Source organism: Salvelinus namaycush, chromosome 6 (genome assembly GCF_016432855.1).
Source record: "Salvelinus namaycush isolate Seneca chromosome 6, SaNama_1.0, whole genome shotgun sequence".
NCBI classification, from domain to species: Eukaryota; Metazoa; Chordata; class Actinopteri; order Salmoniformes; family Salmonidae; genus Salvelinus; species Salvelinus namaycush.
In genome coordinates, this window is record NC_052312.1 from 37,189,737 (window position 1) to 37,206,896 (window position 17,160).

Sequence of the window (17,160 nt, forward strand, 5' to 3'; positions counted from 1 at the left end):
CACCACACAATAACTCTATTGCTACCTGTTTCCAAATTCTCTCAAGAATAGTCAACTCCATGCCCTAGGCTCATTTCCTTCCCTGATCTGGGAGAACTGGGAAAGCCAGATGAGGAAGCAGCAAATCCCAAGCAGTAGGCTTCCACCATTTAGTTTCACCATAAATTTGAAGTCTCTGGACATGAGGAGAGGAAGCCAGTTCAGCGTATTGACATGATGCCTGCTGGTTGTTTAAGGATGCAGAGGCTAATTCAATAAAGACAAGAAGCCTTGCCTGCCTGCTCCGTGGTTCTTTGGGGAGAGAGGGATGGAAGTACATCATTCTAAAATGATTGGACAGCTGGGTTGTTGGAGACACACACTGCTGCTCTGTTCAGTCTAAATGTGGCTTTTGCAGTGTGAAGATGGACATTTTTGCTCTGCCCCTAATAATACCTCATGTACTTCCACACCAGGGGAAGCCTCATTAGGCATCTCACAGCCCTCTCTCTTTCTGTTCTCTAGCAGCCTGTCTAGCATGGACTGATTGGGTTTGTGTTTCACAGGGTGGCTGATACTGGGACACACACTGCCACAGGGACACACATAATAAAGCTAGAGGGGCTGTTTGGTCTACCTCAAGACAGATCCTTGAGGTTTCAATTTCACACAGACACACTAAGTGTATAGGAAGTTAACCTGGGACTATTTACAACAGCTAAATGCATTTAAATGTGTGTGTGTGTGTGTCTGCAGGCTGGGGTCAGGGTCTTACAGGGATCACCAGCTGTTCTAGGTCAGACAAATGTGGGACTCCACAAAAGATCAGGTAACCCTCACACTACGCTGACCCTCACCCCTACCACTCCTCTCCTAACCCCCTTCCCCCTGGGGTTAGGGTCAGTCTCAGGCAGCTGAGAGAAAGAAAGAGAGACCAATTTAAAAAGAGAGACAAAAGACAGTCAGCTCCAGAATAGCATTTTATTTTACAACTGAAATGTAGGAGGGACAGAACTCACTTCAGGAAGGGGACATATGGGCGAGGGCTGGAAGGCAAGACAGACACGGTGGGGGAGGTCAGACACCCCCGGACACACACAAGCGGAATCATCTGTGCAGTCAATAAGCACATGCTGTCCTTCGATCATCATCATCGATCATCACTCTAATTAATTGTAATCAACGATAGTAGCATTCCAGGACACTCTGTAATAACTGTCCCAAACTCAATCCCCAAATCAATAGAGTTGGATCACATTCTAGTGAGTGAGCGTTATGGAAACACAGATGCTGAGACAGGGGATAGAGATTTTTTTATATATTTTTTATTTTTAAATGCAACCTTTATTTAACTAGGCAAGTCAGTTAAGAACAAATTCTTACTTACAATGACGGCCTACCGGGGAACAGTGGGTTAACTGCCTTGTTCAGGGGCAGAACGACAGATTTGAACCTTGTCAGCTCGGGGATACTATCCAGCAACCTTTCGGTTACTGGCCCAACGCTCTAACCACTAGGCTACCTGCCGCCCCAGATACAGTGGTACAATCTCCATGGAAACATTTACAGATGTACACAAGACAGAACCAAAACGTTCTGACACAAACAATTCAGATCTGAGATACATGTAGTAGATAGGGAGTTACAGACACCCACGGAACAGATTTCATAGTAGGTGCAGTAGGGGTGGCATGAGGTAGTATAACACTTTACCTCAATAATCACCCAGTTATCATCCCCTCATCAGATGAGCACTTGACGAGACCATTGGGGAAATAAGCACTGTGAATGTGTTTGGTTCTTTAGTGGATGGGGATAAATTTCATTTCACAGCAATCCACTGCCTGACCATATTCAGCTCTCAAATAAAAACAACACACAATATGTAAAAATATTTCCAAACCTGGTAGGCTAGTCCATTTTACAAGGTCAACTATGTCCACCCTTCTCTCTGACGTCTCCGTCTGCTCATTGGTTGTTGTAGGTTGAGTGACAGGTGTTTTAGCCAACACATCTTTGCAGTTATAGGGCCATTCCTAGTGAGGCGGGGAGTGTGTAGAAATGCAGACTCAGAGAGGCAGACCAGAAATAAAACAGTAGTAATAAAAATAGCTTTGCCCTGCTCTCTTTGAAATGTACCTCTCCTTCTCCTTTTACAGCGTGGTGTGTGTGTGCAGTAACATCTGTGTGTGTGTGTGTGTGTGTGTGTGTGTGTGTGTGTGTGTGCAGTAACATCTGTGTGTGTGTGTGTATAGAAACATCTTACATTCAGTCCTCGGTCAGTGATTCAGTACCTGAGCATTCTGCCCTGGGCTGCCGTGCACACGTTCAACAGAGCAACCACACATCAGACTCTGCCTGTCAATACAGGAGTCATATAGGGAGTGATAATAATCATTTAGCTAAATCAGGCTTTTTGACCCAGACATCAATATGCTAAACTGTTAGAGCAACATTAACATACCACGGAAAGGTACTGGTCAATAGTTAGAGAAAATGTATTTGATGCTATAACCAAGTCTCTCTGCCTCTAATAGCTACAGGGGATCCTTAGGGTTAAACTGAAGACCTTGTGACGGTGAGGTCAGAGTTTGTCTTGTGGTTCTGGTACCTGAGTAGCACAGGAGAGCGGCCACAGGGGGATTGTGAATAAAGTATGGACGCATGGGTGGAGGAGTGTAACATAAAGTGGTGTAGTGCTCTCTTAAAACTCACAAACACAGTCAGACATCGTATACACACAATGCTTTCTCACTCACAAGCACGCACTCACCCAATCATACACACCGATGAAGACATGACAGAGACCCATGGAGTCAAGGAAACGGACAGCCGCAATAAATAACCCAGGAGTGGGGTCAGACATAAATACAGGAGCCTGTCTGTCCATAACTATTCTGTTTAAAGCTCCGTAAAGCAGGAGGGTTTAGACTCTAGTCCTTCTCACATGTCTGTCCATCAGGCAGCGAACGCTTCTCTCCCTCATCCTCTTCTCCGCTGTCTCCAAACGTCTGCTCCTCCATGTTGGCGAAGGTGTATGAACGTGCTGCCACCTGGGCGGCGAGGGCAGAATTAAAGCTGAGTGCTGCCGAGCCGTGTAGTTCCGTCAGCCTGTCCATCACCGTGATGGCGGGGACCCGGGGCTGCAATAGGTCGGGCTCGTTCAGTCCCGCCCCCTCGTCAGGCAGCCCGTCGTATTGGTAGAGCCGCACCTGGCCCGTCCCGGCTGGGACAGAAGCCCAACCTTCACCCTCCTCCCCCTTTTCCTCCGCCTCACCACAGCAGAACTCTGTAAGTGCTTTTTCCTCTGCCTCTGTGAGGGGGCGCTCGTCCCTGACCCAGTCTTCCTCATCGTCGTTCAGCCTTTCCGATAGGTGGTTTCCCTCGGCGACACCTGGTTTGGCTACGCCCACAAGGGTCAGAGCGTCCAATGGGTCGGAGGGCATCTGATATTCTATAGAAGTTTCTGCGGAAACGATAGGCATCACGGCCGCTAGGAGACAAAAGAAACATAATTAAATGATCACATGAAATGAGAGAAAGAGACAGAGAACTAAAGGAGCGGCAGAGGCAGAGAGGTGCATTGTGGGTAGGCGGAGCGAGACCTTGGTCGTTGAAGAGCAGCTGTTTCCACTTCCTCCTCTCGCCCTCGGACGCCCGCTGGCCCAGCACGGCTTTGAGCTCCGATAGGACGCGCCGAGACTCCTCCCTCTCCCGCCGCTGGCGCTCTCGTTCCTCGGGAGACAGCATGTCAACCACCGACCCCACCCACCCGTTCTCATCCTCTGAGTCCGACACGTACGCTTCCAGCTCCTGGCCAATCAGAGGGCAGGAAAGACCCATTACACATAAAGACACACTACTGGCACCTAGTTGAGTGTGTGTGTCTGTGTGTGTGTGTAGATCCACAGTGAGTGGTGAGGTTCAGTACCTGCTCCTCAGGCACGGGGTCCCTGTCCAGGATGAGGGTGTAGGTTGGGGCAGGGGTGCATGGCACAGGAGGGAGACACTGCTCTGGACCATCAGGAGTTCCTGAAAGAGAAAGGATGGATAGAACGTATTACACACACATACAGGTATGTGTACACACACACACACACACTCAAATAGAGTGTGTGTGTACACAACTTGCTCCCTGCTCCCAAAGAGTAGACCTCTAAAATGTGCTGAAACAGTCTGTGGTGAAACTAGGCCATTGTTCCCTCCCTTCCCTGCGAGGTCTGGCTCTTATCCTATATTTGAAGGAGCCACTTCCTCACTGACTCTGAATAGTCTCTAGGCTGGGCGGGGGGGAGGAAGTACTGACTAAAAATAACCCTTCCACTGTAACCATGGAAACCTGGGGAAGGGGGGGGTCCAGTATTCAGACCCAATATCAGGGCCTGTCAGCTCTCAACTGGTCAGCTGCGTTAACTATCTAAGCCTAATAAAGGTAGTGTGTGTTCTTCACCTGGGCAGGTGTTAGCTCTCCTCAGCATGCGCTCCACTTGGCCCACGGTGTCCTCCCAGCATCCGGCGCTGGCCTGCATGTGGGGCTGCAGGTGGCCGAGACGCTCCTGGAGGTCCTGGTAGCCCTCCACAGTCACCTCCACCGCCTCCTTAGTCACCATCAGCTTCTCCAGGTCATCCTCCAGAATAATCATCCTAGTGGGGGGAAGAGGAGGTGAGATGAGGGGAGGGTTAGGGGAGGAGGGGTTAGGGGAGGGGGAGTGAGGAGAGGATGATGGGGTGAGTGGGGTAAGGAAAGGGGGCTAAAGGCGTCCGCATGCTATCCAGCCGAAACAGTTCGGACGAGTTCGTGCATATATTATGACTACATTTTGTGACGCTTTAGTTTGTTTTGGACTTCAGCAACATTTTTTCTCAAGGCAAGCCGAAGTCGGTATTACGCCCCTTCGTCGGAGATTGGTCAACAGTAGGGATTCTTCAATAAAGTTTCTGTTGTCATTCAACGAGAGACAACTTGTTTCCATTGAGAAATACTGCACCAAACACCTTAGTTAGATGTAAAATTGTGTGACTAAGATCTCCTCTGCAAAAACGTCAAAATTAATGACAGATTTATTGAGTTATCTTACATTAATTCAGGCTATTTTGAGGAAGTGTATACTGGCTACGGCATCCAAAATGGACAAACAATACTATTGCCTCTTTTTCCCCTTTTTTCAAGCGAAGGTCCATTAAGGGAGTATGCGAGCACTCTCGTTTGTTTCACGCTAGCCGAACTGAAGCATACGGACGCCTTTAGACTGAGGGGTGAGGAGGGTAAAGAGTAACAGGTGTTAGGGTTAGGAGGGTTAGGTTTGACTCACTCGTTGAGCAGGGCCCTGAGATGCAGCTGCAGGCTGCGTACAGACGTGTGCAGTGTGTTGAGCTCTCTGCATTTCTGTTGAGCGCGTCCCACCCTGTCCGAGCCCTGCGTCCGGTGCTGCGTCTCAAAGTACCGGTGGAACTCGTAGCTACGCTGCAGGTCGCCTAGGCAACTGGCCAGGGCACCGTGGAGAGGCTGTGTCACCGTGGCAACAGAGCGGTGTATGGGCGGAGGAGGGGTTTCACCTTTAACCCAGTCTTCCCTGGGCTCCTCCAGTCGTCGTGGTGACAGTAGCAGGGCCAATCGGCGGAAACATTCTGAGCTCTGCCCCACCCACAACTGGAACAGCACCTGGAGGACGGCAAGCCCACAGGGACAAACAGAGTAGCTAACACCCTCACTCTGACAATGCCCCTCATTTCACCAATCGACCTGCATCTAAATGATCTCTTCCTTCTATCTTTCTCATCATGCTTCTCTTCTACTCTTTCTTCCACTATCAAATCAAACTTTATTGCTACATGCGCCGAATACAACAAGTGTAGACTGCAACCAGTCAGGATGCTCCCGATGGTGCAGCTGTAGAACCTTTTGAGGATCTGGGGGCCGTGCCAAATCTTTTCAGTCTCCTGAGGGGGAAAAGGTGTTGTTGTGCCCTCTTCACGACTGTCTTGGTATGTTTGGACCATGATAGTTTGTTGGTGATGTGGACACCAAGGAACTTGAAATTCTCAACCCGCTCCACTACAGCCCCGTTGATGTTAATGGAGGCCTGTTCGGCCCACCTCTTCCTGTAGTCCACGATCAGCTCCTTTGTCTTGCTCACATTGAGGAAGAGGTTGTTGTCCTGGCACCACACTGCCAGTTCTCTGACCTCCTCCAAATAGGCCGTCTCATCATTGTCGGTGATCAGGCCTACCACTGTTGTGTAGTCAGCAAACTTAATGATGGTGTTGGAGTTGTGTTTGGCCACGCAGTCGTGGGTGAACAGGGAATACAGGAAGGGACTAAGTATACACCCCTGAGGGGCCCCAGTGTTAAGGATCAGTGTGGCAGATGTATCGTTGCCTACTCTTACCACCTGGGGGTGGCCCATCAGGAAGTCCAGGATCCAGTTGCAGAGGGAGGTGTTTAGTCCCAGAGTCCTTAGCTTAGTGATGAGCTTTGTGGGCACTATGGTGTTGAACGCTGAGCTGTAGTCGATGAACAGCATTCTCACATAGGTGTTCCTTTTGTCCAGGTGAGAAAGGGCGGTGTGAAGTGCGATTGAGACTGCGTCATCTGTGGATCTGTTGGGGCGGTATGCGAATTGGAGTGGGTCTAGGGTGTCCGGGAGGATGCTGTTGATGTGAGCCATGACCAGCCTTTCAAAGCACTTCATGGCTACCGACGTGAGTGCCACGGGGTGGTAATCATTTAGGCAGGTTACCATCGCTTCCTTGGGCACAGGGACTATGGGGACGAGAGTCAGAGCCGGTGTAGTAGGATTTAATCTTAATCCTGTATTGACGGTTTGCTTGTTTGATGGTTAATCTGAGGGCATAGCGGGATTTCTTATAAGTGTCCGGATTAGTCTCCCGCTCCTTGAAAGCGGCAGCTCTACCCTTTAGCTCGATGCGGATGTTGCCTGTAATCCATGGCTTCTGGTTGGGATATGTACGTACAGTCACTGTGGGGACGACGTCATCGATGTACTTATTGATGAAGCCAATGGCTGAGGTGGTGTAGTACTCAATGCCATTGGATGAATCCCGGAACATATTCCAGTCTGTGCTAGCAAAACAGTCCTGTAGTCAGTGTTGCCAACTCCTCAGTAAGGAAAGTAGCTATTGGCTGTCCTAAAAGTCGCTAAATGACACCATCACCTAATTTGCATAATTGACCATGTGCATGTAATTGTGATGGATGCTGTAGGAGAGAGGAATAATGCCGTGGGAGAGACAAAAAAAATAGTAAAAAACACCCTAAATATGTTAAGAACTACAAATGAGCAAGCTGCAAAGAGTGGCACACAGCAAATAAGAACCAGATATTTGAGTCCATACTCCTCCTTCAGCACTTTATGGACCCCATTGTTAATCCCCGTCATAACAGAGGCATTGTCAGTCGCTATCCCGAGGAGTTTCTCTTTTTCAAGACAACACTTCTCGAGGAAAGCCACAACAGCACGGGCTATAGATTTGGCATCTCCTCCCTCCAACTCAACAAGCCCCAGAAATGTTGACACAATTGAGGAGGAGGCTGAAACGCTGGTCACCCACATCTGCGACCAACTTTTTCATTAAGTATGGTGCTAGAACACCATTAATAATTTCTGTGCACTTTGTCCTATGCATTTTGATGTGGGTAGCAGCAGTGGAGTCTGAGAAAGCAGCTCTACATGCTTCTCCAATGTGATCACATGCCAGCATGGAACAGTGTTCAGCGATAGCTAATGCCATGGTGGCCTCAGCCTTTTTTGCAGAGCGAATTTTTTTAACCATAAATGGCAGCTTGTTTTGGGTGGAACTGTTATAAGGCTTTGCCTTTTGAGTATGTTTTTGAGTTGTCATGTGTTTTTTTACATCACTAAGTTTGGCGTAGAAATCAGCCTTACAATACAGGCAGTATGCCCATGTATCATCTCCAATAAACGGCTTCAACCAGCCTTTGAATTCAGGGTTTGATTCCCACTCCTTTCTGTATTTTTGAGTGTACAGTTTAGACTGAGACATGATGAGCTAGCCAGCTAGATGTTTAGCTTATGTCACAGAGAGGCACACACACAGTGGACAAGGTGAGTAAGTGACTGGCGCTGTGTGAGTCAAATGCAGTGATTTATTTTTGTGCAGTGATTTATTTTAGACAAAGAACATTTTACATTTACATCCTGCCCTGAATGTAAGCCAGGGCGGGATCAGCCAGCGGCGGCTTCCTGCATGCGCGATTCATTTGCAGTCTGGACGCGGAGGGGTGAACATCTCCTGCTCTGACTGCAGCTGGGAGGGACTGCTGCGCGAGGACTGGGCCGCCTGTGAGTGCTTTGGGATGGGGGTGGGGCCCACGGCAGCACCCGCTGCTCGTTGAGAAGAGTAAGAGCGATATGTGCTTTCACGTCAGTCTCCAAAAGTCTCCAATAACACCAGAAAAGGTCACTAGTCGATTTTTTGAAAATGTGTCGCTAGAGGGGTCTGAATACTCGCTAAATAAGCGACAGAGTCGCTAAGTTGGCAACACTCCCTGTAGTGTAGCATCCGCGTCATCTGACCAGTTCCGTATTGAGCGAGTCACTGGTACTTCCTGCTTTAGTTTTTGCTTGTAAACAGGAATCAGGAGGATAGAATTGTGGTCTGATTTGCCAAATGGAGGGCGGGGGAGAGCTTTGTATTTATCTCTGTGTGTGGAGTAAAGGTGGTCTAGGATTTTTTCCCCCCTGGTTGCACATGTGACATGCTGGTAAAAATTTGGTAAAACTGATTTAAGTTCACCTGCATTAAAGTCCCCGGTCACTAGGAGTGCCGCTTCTGGGTGAGCATTTTCTTCTTTGGGTACGTGGGTACTAGTTAAGGAGCCCATGGCCTTATAGAGTTGGTTGATAGCGGTCTACGGCTACAAATAATACAGATGAGAACTCTCTTAGTAGATAGTGTGGTCGACAACTGATCATAAGGTACTCTACCTCAGGCGAGCAATGCCTCGATACTTCTTTAATATTAGACATTGCGCACCAGCTGTTATTGACAAAAAGACACACACCCCCACCCCTCGTCTTACCATGGGGTAGCGTCTCTTTTCTGCCGGTGCATGGAAAATCACGCCAGCTCTATATTGTCTGTTTCTTCGTTCAGCCTTGTCTCCGTGAAACATAGGATGTTACAGTTTTTAATGTCCCGTTGGTAGGATAATCTTAATAATATGTCATCAATTTAATTTTTTAACGATTGCACGTTAGCAAGGAGAATGGAAGGCATTGGGAGTTTACTCACTCGCCTCCGGGTTCTCAGATGGATCCCCGATCTGCGTCCCCTTTTCCGGCGTCTTTTCTTCACGCAAAAGGCGTGGATCTGTGCCTGTTCCAGTGAAAGCAGGAAATCCTTCTCGTCGGACTCGCTATCTATATAAAAGTAAGTTCTCTATCCCAAATCTAACCCAATCTCATCTTCCTTCCTTCCTAACGTCCCTCTCTCTCTCTCTCTCTCGTGGTTCAGGTAGGTGGATCTTACCTTGAGGGCAGGGAGGCTGTAGTCATCGGTGAGCTCCTGTGCCTCCTCGTCAGTTAGGTGCTCTGTCCCCAGGCCCATCCCCAGCTCCTTCAGAGGCACCGCAGACACGTAGTTGGTCACATTGTCGATCTCAGAGTTCAGGGGGTACGTGGGTACTAGTTAAGGAGCCCATCAGCTCACAGATTGACACTCATATACTAAATTACCTGCCAAATTGGTCAAACAGAATATATCCTCTAACACACATTCACTCAAGTATAACACCAAAGGGTTACTGGTAGAAATCAATATTTAGTGCTTGCATTGTTTAATTCCTGCATAAGTTGAGTCTGGCAATATCCCCTCAATTTGAAAATTAACACCTTTTCCTCTCTGAGTGTGTGTGCGTGGAGGATATGCTTTGAGCATGTGGCAGGTGGCTCGGCGGGAGGCTCTGAAGGCCGAGCGGAGCACACGATACACCGCCTTCCGCAGGCCAATCAACTGCTGCCCCCGTGGCCCCGCCCCGAGCCCCGCCCTACTAAAGGAGCTGGCCGCACTCACCCTGTCGAGCAGACTTGACAAGTGAAATGTGATACAACTGTGCAGACGTCCCAGAAAGGCAGGGAAGCACACGCAACACGACATGCTAACAACATGCTAATAACACATTTATGACTGAGACACAACAGTACAGGCTAACAACATACGACACGGTTATGACAAAATGCTATCACAAAACAAACAAAGATGAATACAGTTACAATGCTGTCCTACCGACAATACTACAGAAACTGAACAGTGAAACAGAGAATAGGGTGGGGAGGAACGGGCTGTGGGACAGGCAAGGAAAGGTAAAAAGTGGGCCTTTCAGGTAATGATAAACTAAGATAATAATAGGTACTAGCCTAAGTGCTAACCTTATAGTTGGGTAGATGAAAGTGCTAGTGGGTGAAAGTGGACAGTAACGTTAGGGACAGAGTATGTGACTCACAGCAGAGTTAGCATGCACACTTACAACATGAGTAGGAAGGTGAGGATGCACACTACCACTATGGATGAAGTAGATAGATAGTAGATCAAATGGTCCACTTACAGGGTGAACCCTCGAGAGATGACCTCTGTCTCCTGTAGTAGTCTCAGGGACTTGCGGGCCAGGCTGGTCAGAGCCTTACTGTTCAGCACCATGGTCTGCAGCTCGGAGGCCTGGGCGTGTGCTGTCCTCTGCATCCTCCCCTGCCTCCACAGCCCCGCCCCTCGCAGCCCCACCCAGCCCATGACTGCAGCACACCACGGGATCACAGCCAGAGACCAGGCCCCGTCAGAGAGAGAGGACAGGCCTAGTAACACTGCAGCCAGGCCCACCAGCACTGCTACGTCCCTGAGAGAGAGAGGAGAAAAAGAGAGAAAGAGAGAGAAAAAGAGAGAAAGAAAGAGAAAGAAAGAAAGAAAGAGAGAAAGAAAACCAAAACAGAAAGAGATGGAATGTTAGTGTCTGCTGTGTGAACATGTAGATATTTATGTGTGTGTGTGACTATGTTAGGATCTGTGTTTGGGGCGTACCATTGCGAGGGTGAGGCGAGGAGGCGCGGGCAGGGCAGGGAGTTGTCTCGTCTGGGTGAGCCGGAGGGCGAGGCGCCCAGGGTGAGCAGGCTGGGGTCTAACAGCTCAATCAGCTCCACATCCTCCTGGAGCAACACATCCTGGTCCAGGATACACCGCACCGTGTACTGGCCAAACACACAGTCCTATAGGGAAGGAGAGAGAGAATGAAAGAGGGATGGAGGGAGAGGAAGAGAGAAGAGGACACAGAGAGAAAGAATATAAGAACATGTGTCTTTGGGATGAAGTCACTTAAAGTTCTATGGTGACCCTTACCAGCTGCTGCTCCAGCCTATGGGCAGAGGCAGCCTGGTGGAACGGGCTCCGCCTCCACAAGGCATCAGCCAATCTCCATAGACGTCGTCCCTGCCAATAACAGAGGATGGGTCAGGTGGGGAAGAGACTGGAGCTAATAAGGAGAACAGAGTAATCAACCGGGCATAATTCTGCAAATGAATAAGTCACACATCCTTCATACTAACAGCAGACAACACAGCCTACTACATCTGTGAGAGCAAACTGGGGAATGAGCTCTGGCCATCAACCACAAATAATGCTCATAACACACACACAAAACATTTTCTTAATTCCAGGGCATATCTCAGGAAACAGACTCTTTGAGACACCAACCATGAGTGACTGATTGTGTGTGTGTGGACTCCCCCTCCCCAACACACACAAACACCATCCATTCCCCTCTAGTTGATAGTCTGCCAGGCTCCAATAGGAGATTCACTGTAAACAAACAAAGTAAACAGAACGATATTCTAATCACTAGCAAACAAACAGAGTAATTATGACCATTCCAACTAAATTGTACAATTTGATATGCTGCTATTAACTAAACAATTCTCCCAAATATCTATATTAGAAATCCTGATCCCCTTCATTTAGCCATAATAGTGTGAAGAGTGAGTGAATTAAAATGCCTACAGCGAGTCACACAATCTAGTGATGAGAATAGCTTATTTTCCTCACAGTATTTTCTATCCCTTGGGGAAAGTAGCAGTACTATCCCATACAGTCATTGGTACTATCAGTATCAGGCAACATCCCCACTAAGGAGGCATATTTCAGGCTGAGTCCCAAATGGCAGCCTATTCCCTATATATAGTGCGCTATTTTTGACCCAGGCCTGTAGGGATTCAGTGTTCCAGCCAGGCTACAGTTGTTCATGAAGAAGTTTCCACTCTGTACAGGTCGAGGATCAGCTCACCCTCTCCCAATCCTAACATTAACCATTAGTGTGGGAAATGCTAAACTGAACCAAGATCAGCGTCTACGGGCAACTTCACCCTTACTATTGATCCAGACTGGCTTGGGTGTGTTTTCTACCCTGAATGACTGTTGTTGGGAGATTGGGACACAGTGTGTTATTGGCCAGTAGGCTGCAGGGCTATTGATTATGGGTCTGAGTCTGAGCTGCAGGACTGGGTGTTCACGCTACACTGAACAACCAACAACAGCAGGAACAGAACATGGTTACGAAACCACCCCCCAGGGAAAGGGTAGTGTGTGTTAGTCGTGAAAGGGGAGGCCCATGTAGGCGTTTTCATTCTCTACTACTCACTCATCTCAATCTCATATTCCCCATCCAAACATTAAGGCAGGAGACAGAGACGGGCCACACAGAAAAACACACAGACAGCGGAATGCAAACACAGTGACACAAACAACCAACACATCACTAGTAAGTACAGTTCATTTCCTGGTCCTACTCTTTAGTATGCCACTGGCGTCACCCAGGGGAACATTCCCGAGTCTTTGTGCTCCCCGTCTGCCGTGTGAGAGAATGGAAAAAAGACTCTGCAAAGACGTGTGTGTGTGTAGAGAGTGTAGGGGGAGAGAGAGAGTGTAGGGGGAGTGAAAGAGGGAGAGGAAGAGAGTGTGACATTTATGTATGTGTTCTAAATCTTATGTCCATATTGCCATAAAACAATCCTCAACGCTTGATCTTCTCTCCATCTCACTCTCTTATGACTCCAGGATTTGAAAGAGGAGACTAGGCAGGCTGGCGGTGAAGTTTTTATTGCCAATAAACTTCAACTGACCTTGTCCTGCCTTCGCTCTCTTCAGTTAGCTGTCTCGTCGTGACTTATCTGACATGACACATGCAAAAAGGCAACATATATATACATTCCCATTGGTAGAATCAGCAGGAAATTGTGGCATAAAGAACCTTTTATTCAGATGGCACACTGACAGATTCCCATATTCCTCCTCCTCTCTCCTTACTAACCTCATTTGATGTCATACAATGCTCTGGTCTAGTGTGACATTTAGTTCTGTAAAATAACATCAATGTGCCCCACGTGCCATCAAACATTTTGGAAATCCTATTTCATTCACAAATGTGGAGGATTTTCAGACCCAGTGTGTGCTAAACAGACCCAGTGTGTGCTAAACAGGCCCAGTATGTGCTAAACAGGCCCAGTGTGTGCTAAACAGGCCCAGTGTGTGCTAAACAGGCCCAGTGTGTGCTAAACAGGCCCAGTGTGTGCTAAACAGGCCCAGTGTGTGCTAAACAGGCCCAGTGTGTGCTAAACAGGCCCAGTGTGTGCTAAACAGGAGCAGATAACCAGTGTTGGCCTCTGACTGTCTGGAAATCAAATATACACCAGGCAATCGTCCATATTAGCGCGCGCGCACGCACACACACACACACACACACACACACACACAATCTCTATCTGGGCTACAGGATGTTGGACAAGGAATAACCATATCTTTGCCATTAACCCATAGGAATCCCCATCCAGTTGACTACTTGACTAGTTGAAAATGGTGGATGATGGCAATGCCCAATAACAATGGCAACGTCCATGTTTAAACGGGTTATATCCATGATGAGTCCTCTATGAGAATAATTCCCAAACGCTCCTCCGAATAAGAGGCTCTCAGAGAGGAAGCATGACACGGACGGACGGAAAGTTCCCAGAGGAGGCTAATGTGACATCATTTCCTGTCCCACACAGGGAAAAAAATACAGAAACAGGAAAAGGAATGCACTCAGTCATGTGACCACGCGCTGGCCAGGACCCTGTCCCCCTACATAGAAACAGGGGTGTGTTCAAGATGTTTCAAACATTGCTTGAGGGCTCTAAAGTGTTATTTAAATGACTGCATGCTGTACAGTAGCTGGGTATTATTAGCAAAGCGCTATGATTGTGCATATGTATAATACAGTACATATCACACAAGCCACTCACACCACAGAAGCATACACATGTTCACACAAGTAAAAACAAGGTCGGACAAATACATGTACACACTAACACACAACAGCATGACCGTAGAAGACTTTAATGCACTCCAGATATCAGTAATCTAATTCAGCCCCAGTGAATCAGCGAGCGAGAGAGGGAGCGCTAGAAAGAGGGAGCGCGAGAGAGAGGGAGCGCGAGAGAGAGGGAGCGCGAGAGAGAGAGGGAGCGCGAGAGAGAGAGGGAGCGCTAGAAAGAGGGAGCGCGAGAGAGAGGGAGCGCGAGAGAGAGAGGGAGCGCGAGAGAGAGAGGGAGCGCTAGAAAGAGGGAGCGCGAGAGAGAAGGAGCGCTAGAAAGAGGGAGCGCGAGAGAGAAGGAGCGCGAGAGAGAGAGGGAGCGCTAGAAAGAGGGAGCGCGAGAGAGAAGGAGCGCGAGAGAGAGGGAGCGCGAGAGAGAGGGAGCGCGAGAGAGAGGACAGAAAGACTTTTCCTTTTACAGAGTTTCCTAAACAGGACTAGGAATTCCCCTCAGCACTAATAGAGAAATGTGACCAAATAGACAGAGCCTATCCCTGGAATAGGGGACAGTAGTGTGTGTGCGTGTGTGTAGAACAGACAAATACCTTGCTCTGAATCTGTTGCTCTCTTTCCTCCATGATCCCTGTCTTGTCTGTCTGGCAGCCGTGTATGAGTGTGAAGGAGTGAGTGAGTGTTTGTGATATGTTTCATTGTTTGGAATCAATAGCAGATGTAATTACTTTCTGTCTGCCTGCATGAATGTACAGGGAGTTGGTCAAGCACACATACAACACCCCAAGGCTATGCGATCATAGTGGGGGTTCCTTATGGTAGCAGTGATGGGTGTGTTTGTGTGTGTGTGGGGGGGGTCACTCACTGTGGGTTTGGACAGGCTGTCCTGGAGAGAGGTCGTCCCCCCCTCTCCTCCTCCACACTCGTCCTCCTGAGACACGGTGGGACACGCCTCAAAGTCTGTGTGTCCTAGATCCTGCAGGTAGTGGAAGAGCGGAGAGTTCTGGAAAGAGAGAGAGGGGAGAGTGTGTAGAGAGAGAGAGAGATAAAGAGAGAGAGAGGGGGAAGAGAAAAAAAGAGGGTAGAAGGAGGATGGGGGAGGAGAGAGATTTAGACAAATATCAGCTTTTGTTCCTGCTCTTCCCAATTCTCTGTTACAGATTTCCCAATATACAGGCAGCTATTCTTAGAAGTGTCACAACCCAGCCAGCACTGCAAGTGGCAGGAAGACGATCCCTGGTCTGCTGTAGCGTTACGTTCTAATTACCGTCTGGACTCATACGCTCATTCTCCACCCTCTCTCCCATTCGCCTTGCAATCCATGCAGATTTCAGTCACGCTCTTTCACACTTGACTTCCATACATAAACACAGAGACCTTGATGCTGCGGGCACAACAGCCACTCAGATGACAAACTAGAAAAGGAAATAATCTATTCTCTCTGCTCAAGTCTTGGTCACCATGGGCAACTAATTGTATTACTGTGTGCAGCTGCTTGTTTTTTATGGATTAGCTATGGTTTTTGGAAACATGGGACGAGTTAGCTAAGGGCTAAACTTCCGCTGAGCAAAGATATGCTAATGTTAAAAGCCTAGAAGAGAACAGAACACCCCATGTATGTGCACAACCCATCCCTAAACCTCCCCCTGGCCCTAAGCATCTTGCCTCTTTCAATACCCGTTTCTTACACCTAATCTGCTCCAAAGTCCATTATTTCAATTCAGCGATGGAATTAAACAAACATAATAATCTAAAATCCTTGCATAAAAGAGCATTCATCACGATCAAGTGTTAAAGCTCAGCTTAAAGTGGGACTGACGAAGTGTGTGCGTGTGTCTGTTGCCAGCAGGGATGAGCAAATCACTGTCCTGCATGACAGCATCCCAGGTCAGACTCCCACCTCAATCTCCCTACAATAGAGAGATGTGCAGCAGCAAAGTGGGCCTTTTGATCTCTACCTCTCCTCTGATTGCCCCTAGAACAACGTACTGGCACTCGGCACTGGCATAACAACAATTTGCCCACAATTAAGAAAAAATAACCAATTTTATGCTCCAATTTTACCAAGGAGACACCTGACCCAATTTCCAACCAGCTGCGGACGCTCCTCATCCGTAGGATGAGAGAAACCGAAACATCTCCGTGCTTCTACATCTGGATAGCAAGCCATTTGCCTACCTTGATAGATCCACCTATAATACGTTATCATGATTACACACCCCGATCCAAGCATGACATGGGCTAAAGTTACTCACTTGCATGATCGGACGGTATCGGCGGCGCACATGTTGACACATCAGGCTGTCAGATGTTTCGAACAGCTAACGTTATTCCCTTCCTACGTCGCATAAAGCACTGATCAGACACACACTCTCCACGCCAGCTATGATGATGAAACAGCACACTGCCCCATGATAACAAAAGCTTCTTAGCAGTCAGGCAGGATTGGCTAGGCTACACGGCCAATTTAGCTCGGATTTATGTCTCAGCTACGCATAACAGGGGTGTGTAAACGCCAATGGGTAAACGTTTCTCATGGCCATGCTAATAAGCTAGCTAACGTTAGCGAGCAAGCTACTCTGACAGTCTGGTCAACCACGCCAATTTCATCACGCAGAATGAATCAGAAAACCTATACAAACTCGGGCTTGACACACTGCACTACGCGTTAACGGAACATATGTGCCTGAATAAAAACACAAACCTCAAATACCACATCTTCATCAAACTCCTCAGTCATTGCTCTCTGCCATCGATATCCAACCGTTACGCATTCTGGGATTGTAGTCGTTTATAAACGACAAGAAGTGAACATTTGAAGCAGTTGCTAGCCCCTGTTAGCCGCACAAAACAAA

The 17,160-nt window shown here is 48.2% G+C and overlaps 1 protein-coding gene across 2 annotated transcripts; it reads right to left on the minus strand.

Moving 5' to 3' along the window:
* Positions 1-1,420: 1,420 nt before the first annotated feature.
* LOC120049955 (vezatin-like) lies at positions 1,421-17,150 on the minus strand. 2 transcript variants are annotated; one of them, XM_038996487.1, is made up of 12 exons: positions 17,010-17,150; positions 15,171-15,308; positions 11,350-11,439; positions 11,035-11,219; positions 10,568-10,852; positions 9,890-10,036; positions 9,493-9,640; positions 5,292-5,641; positions 4,430-4,623; positions 3,911-4,011; positions 3,585-3,792; positions 1,421-3,472 (listed from the first exon to the last, which is right to left on the minus strand). In XM_038996487.1, exons 1-12 carry the CDS (start codon positions 17,043-17,045, stop codon positions 2,913-2,915), a joined length of 2,442 nt encoding a protein of 813 aa, XP_038852415.1. In that variant the 5' UTR covers positions 17,046-17,150; the 3' UTR covers positions 1,421-2,912. The 2 variants fall into 2 exon arrangements, with proteins under 2 accessions (XP_038852415.1, XP_038852414.1); XM_038996486.1 differs by having other exon boundaries at positions 9,890-10,048.
* Positions 17,151-17,160: the final 10 nt, after the last annotated feature.

What these genes read in the sequence shown, in the direction of transcription:
- LOC120049955 (XM_038996486.1), bottom strand. Translation starts at nt 17,045, where the DNA reads ATGACTGAGGAGTTTGATGAAGATGTGGTATTTGAG. An exon ending in ATAGGCTGGAGCAGCAGCTG is followed by an intron (nt 11,220 to 11,349) that starts GTAAGGGTCACC and finishes CCTTCCCTATAG; the next exon opens with GACTGTGTGTTTGGCCAGTA. An exon ending in ACAGCCTCCCTGCCCTCAAG is followed by an intron (nt 5,642 to 9,492) that starts GTAAGATCCACC and finishes GCCGTCCTCCAG; the next exon opens with GTGCTGTTCCAGTTGTGGGT.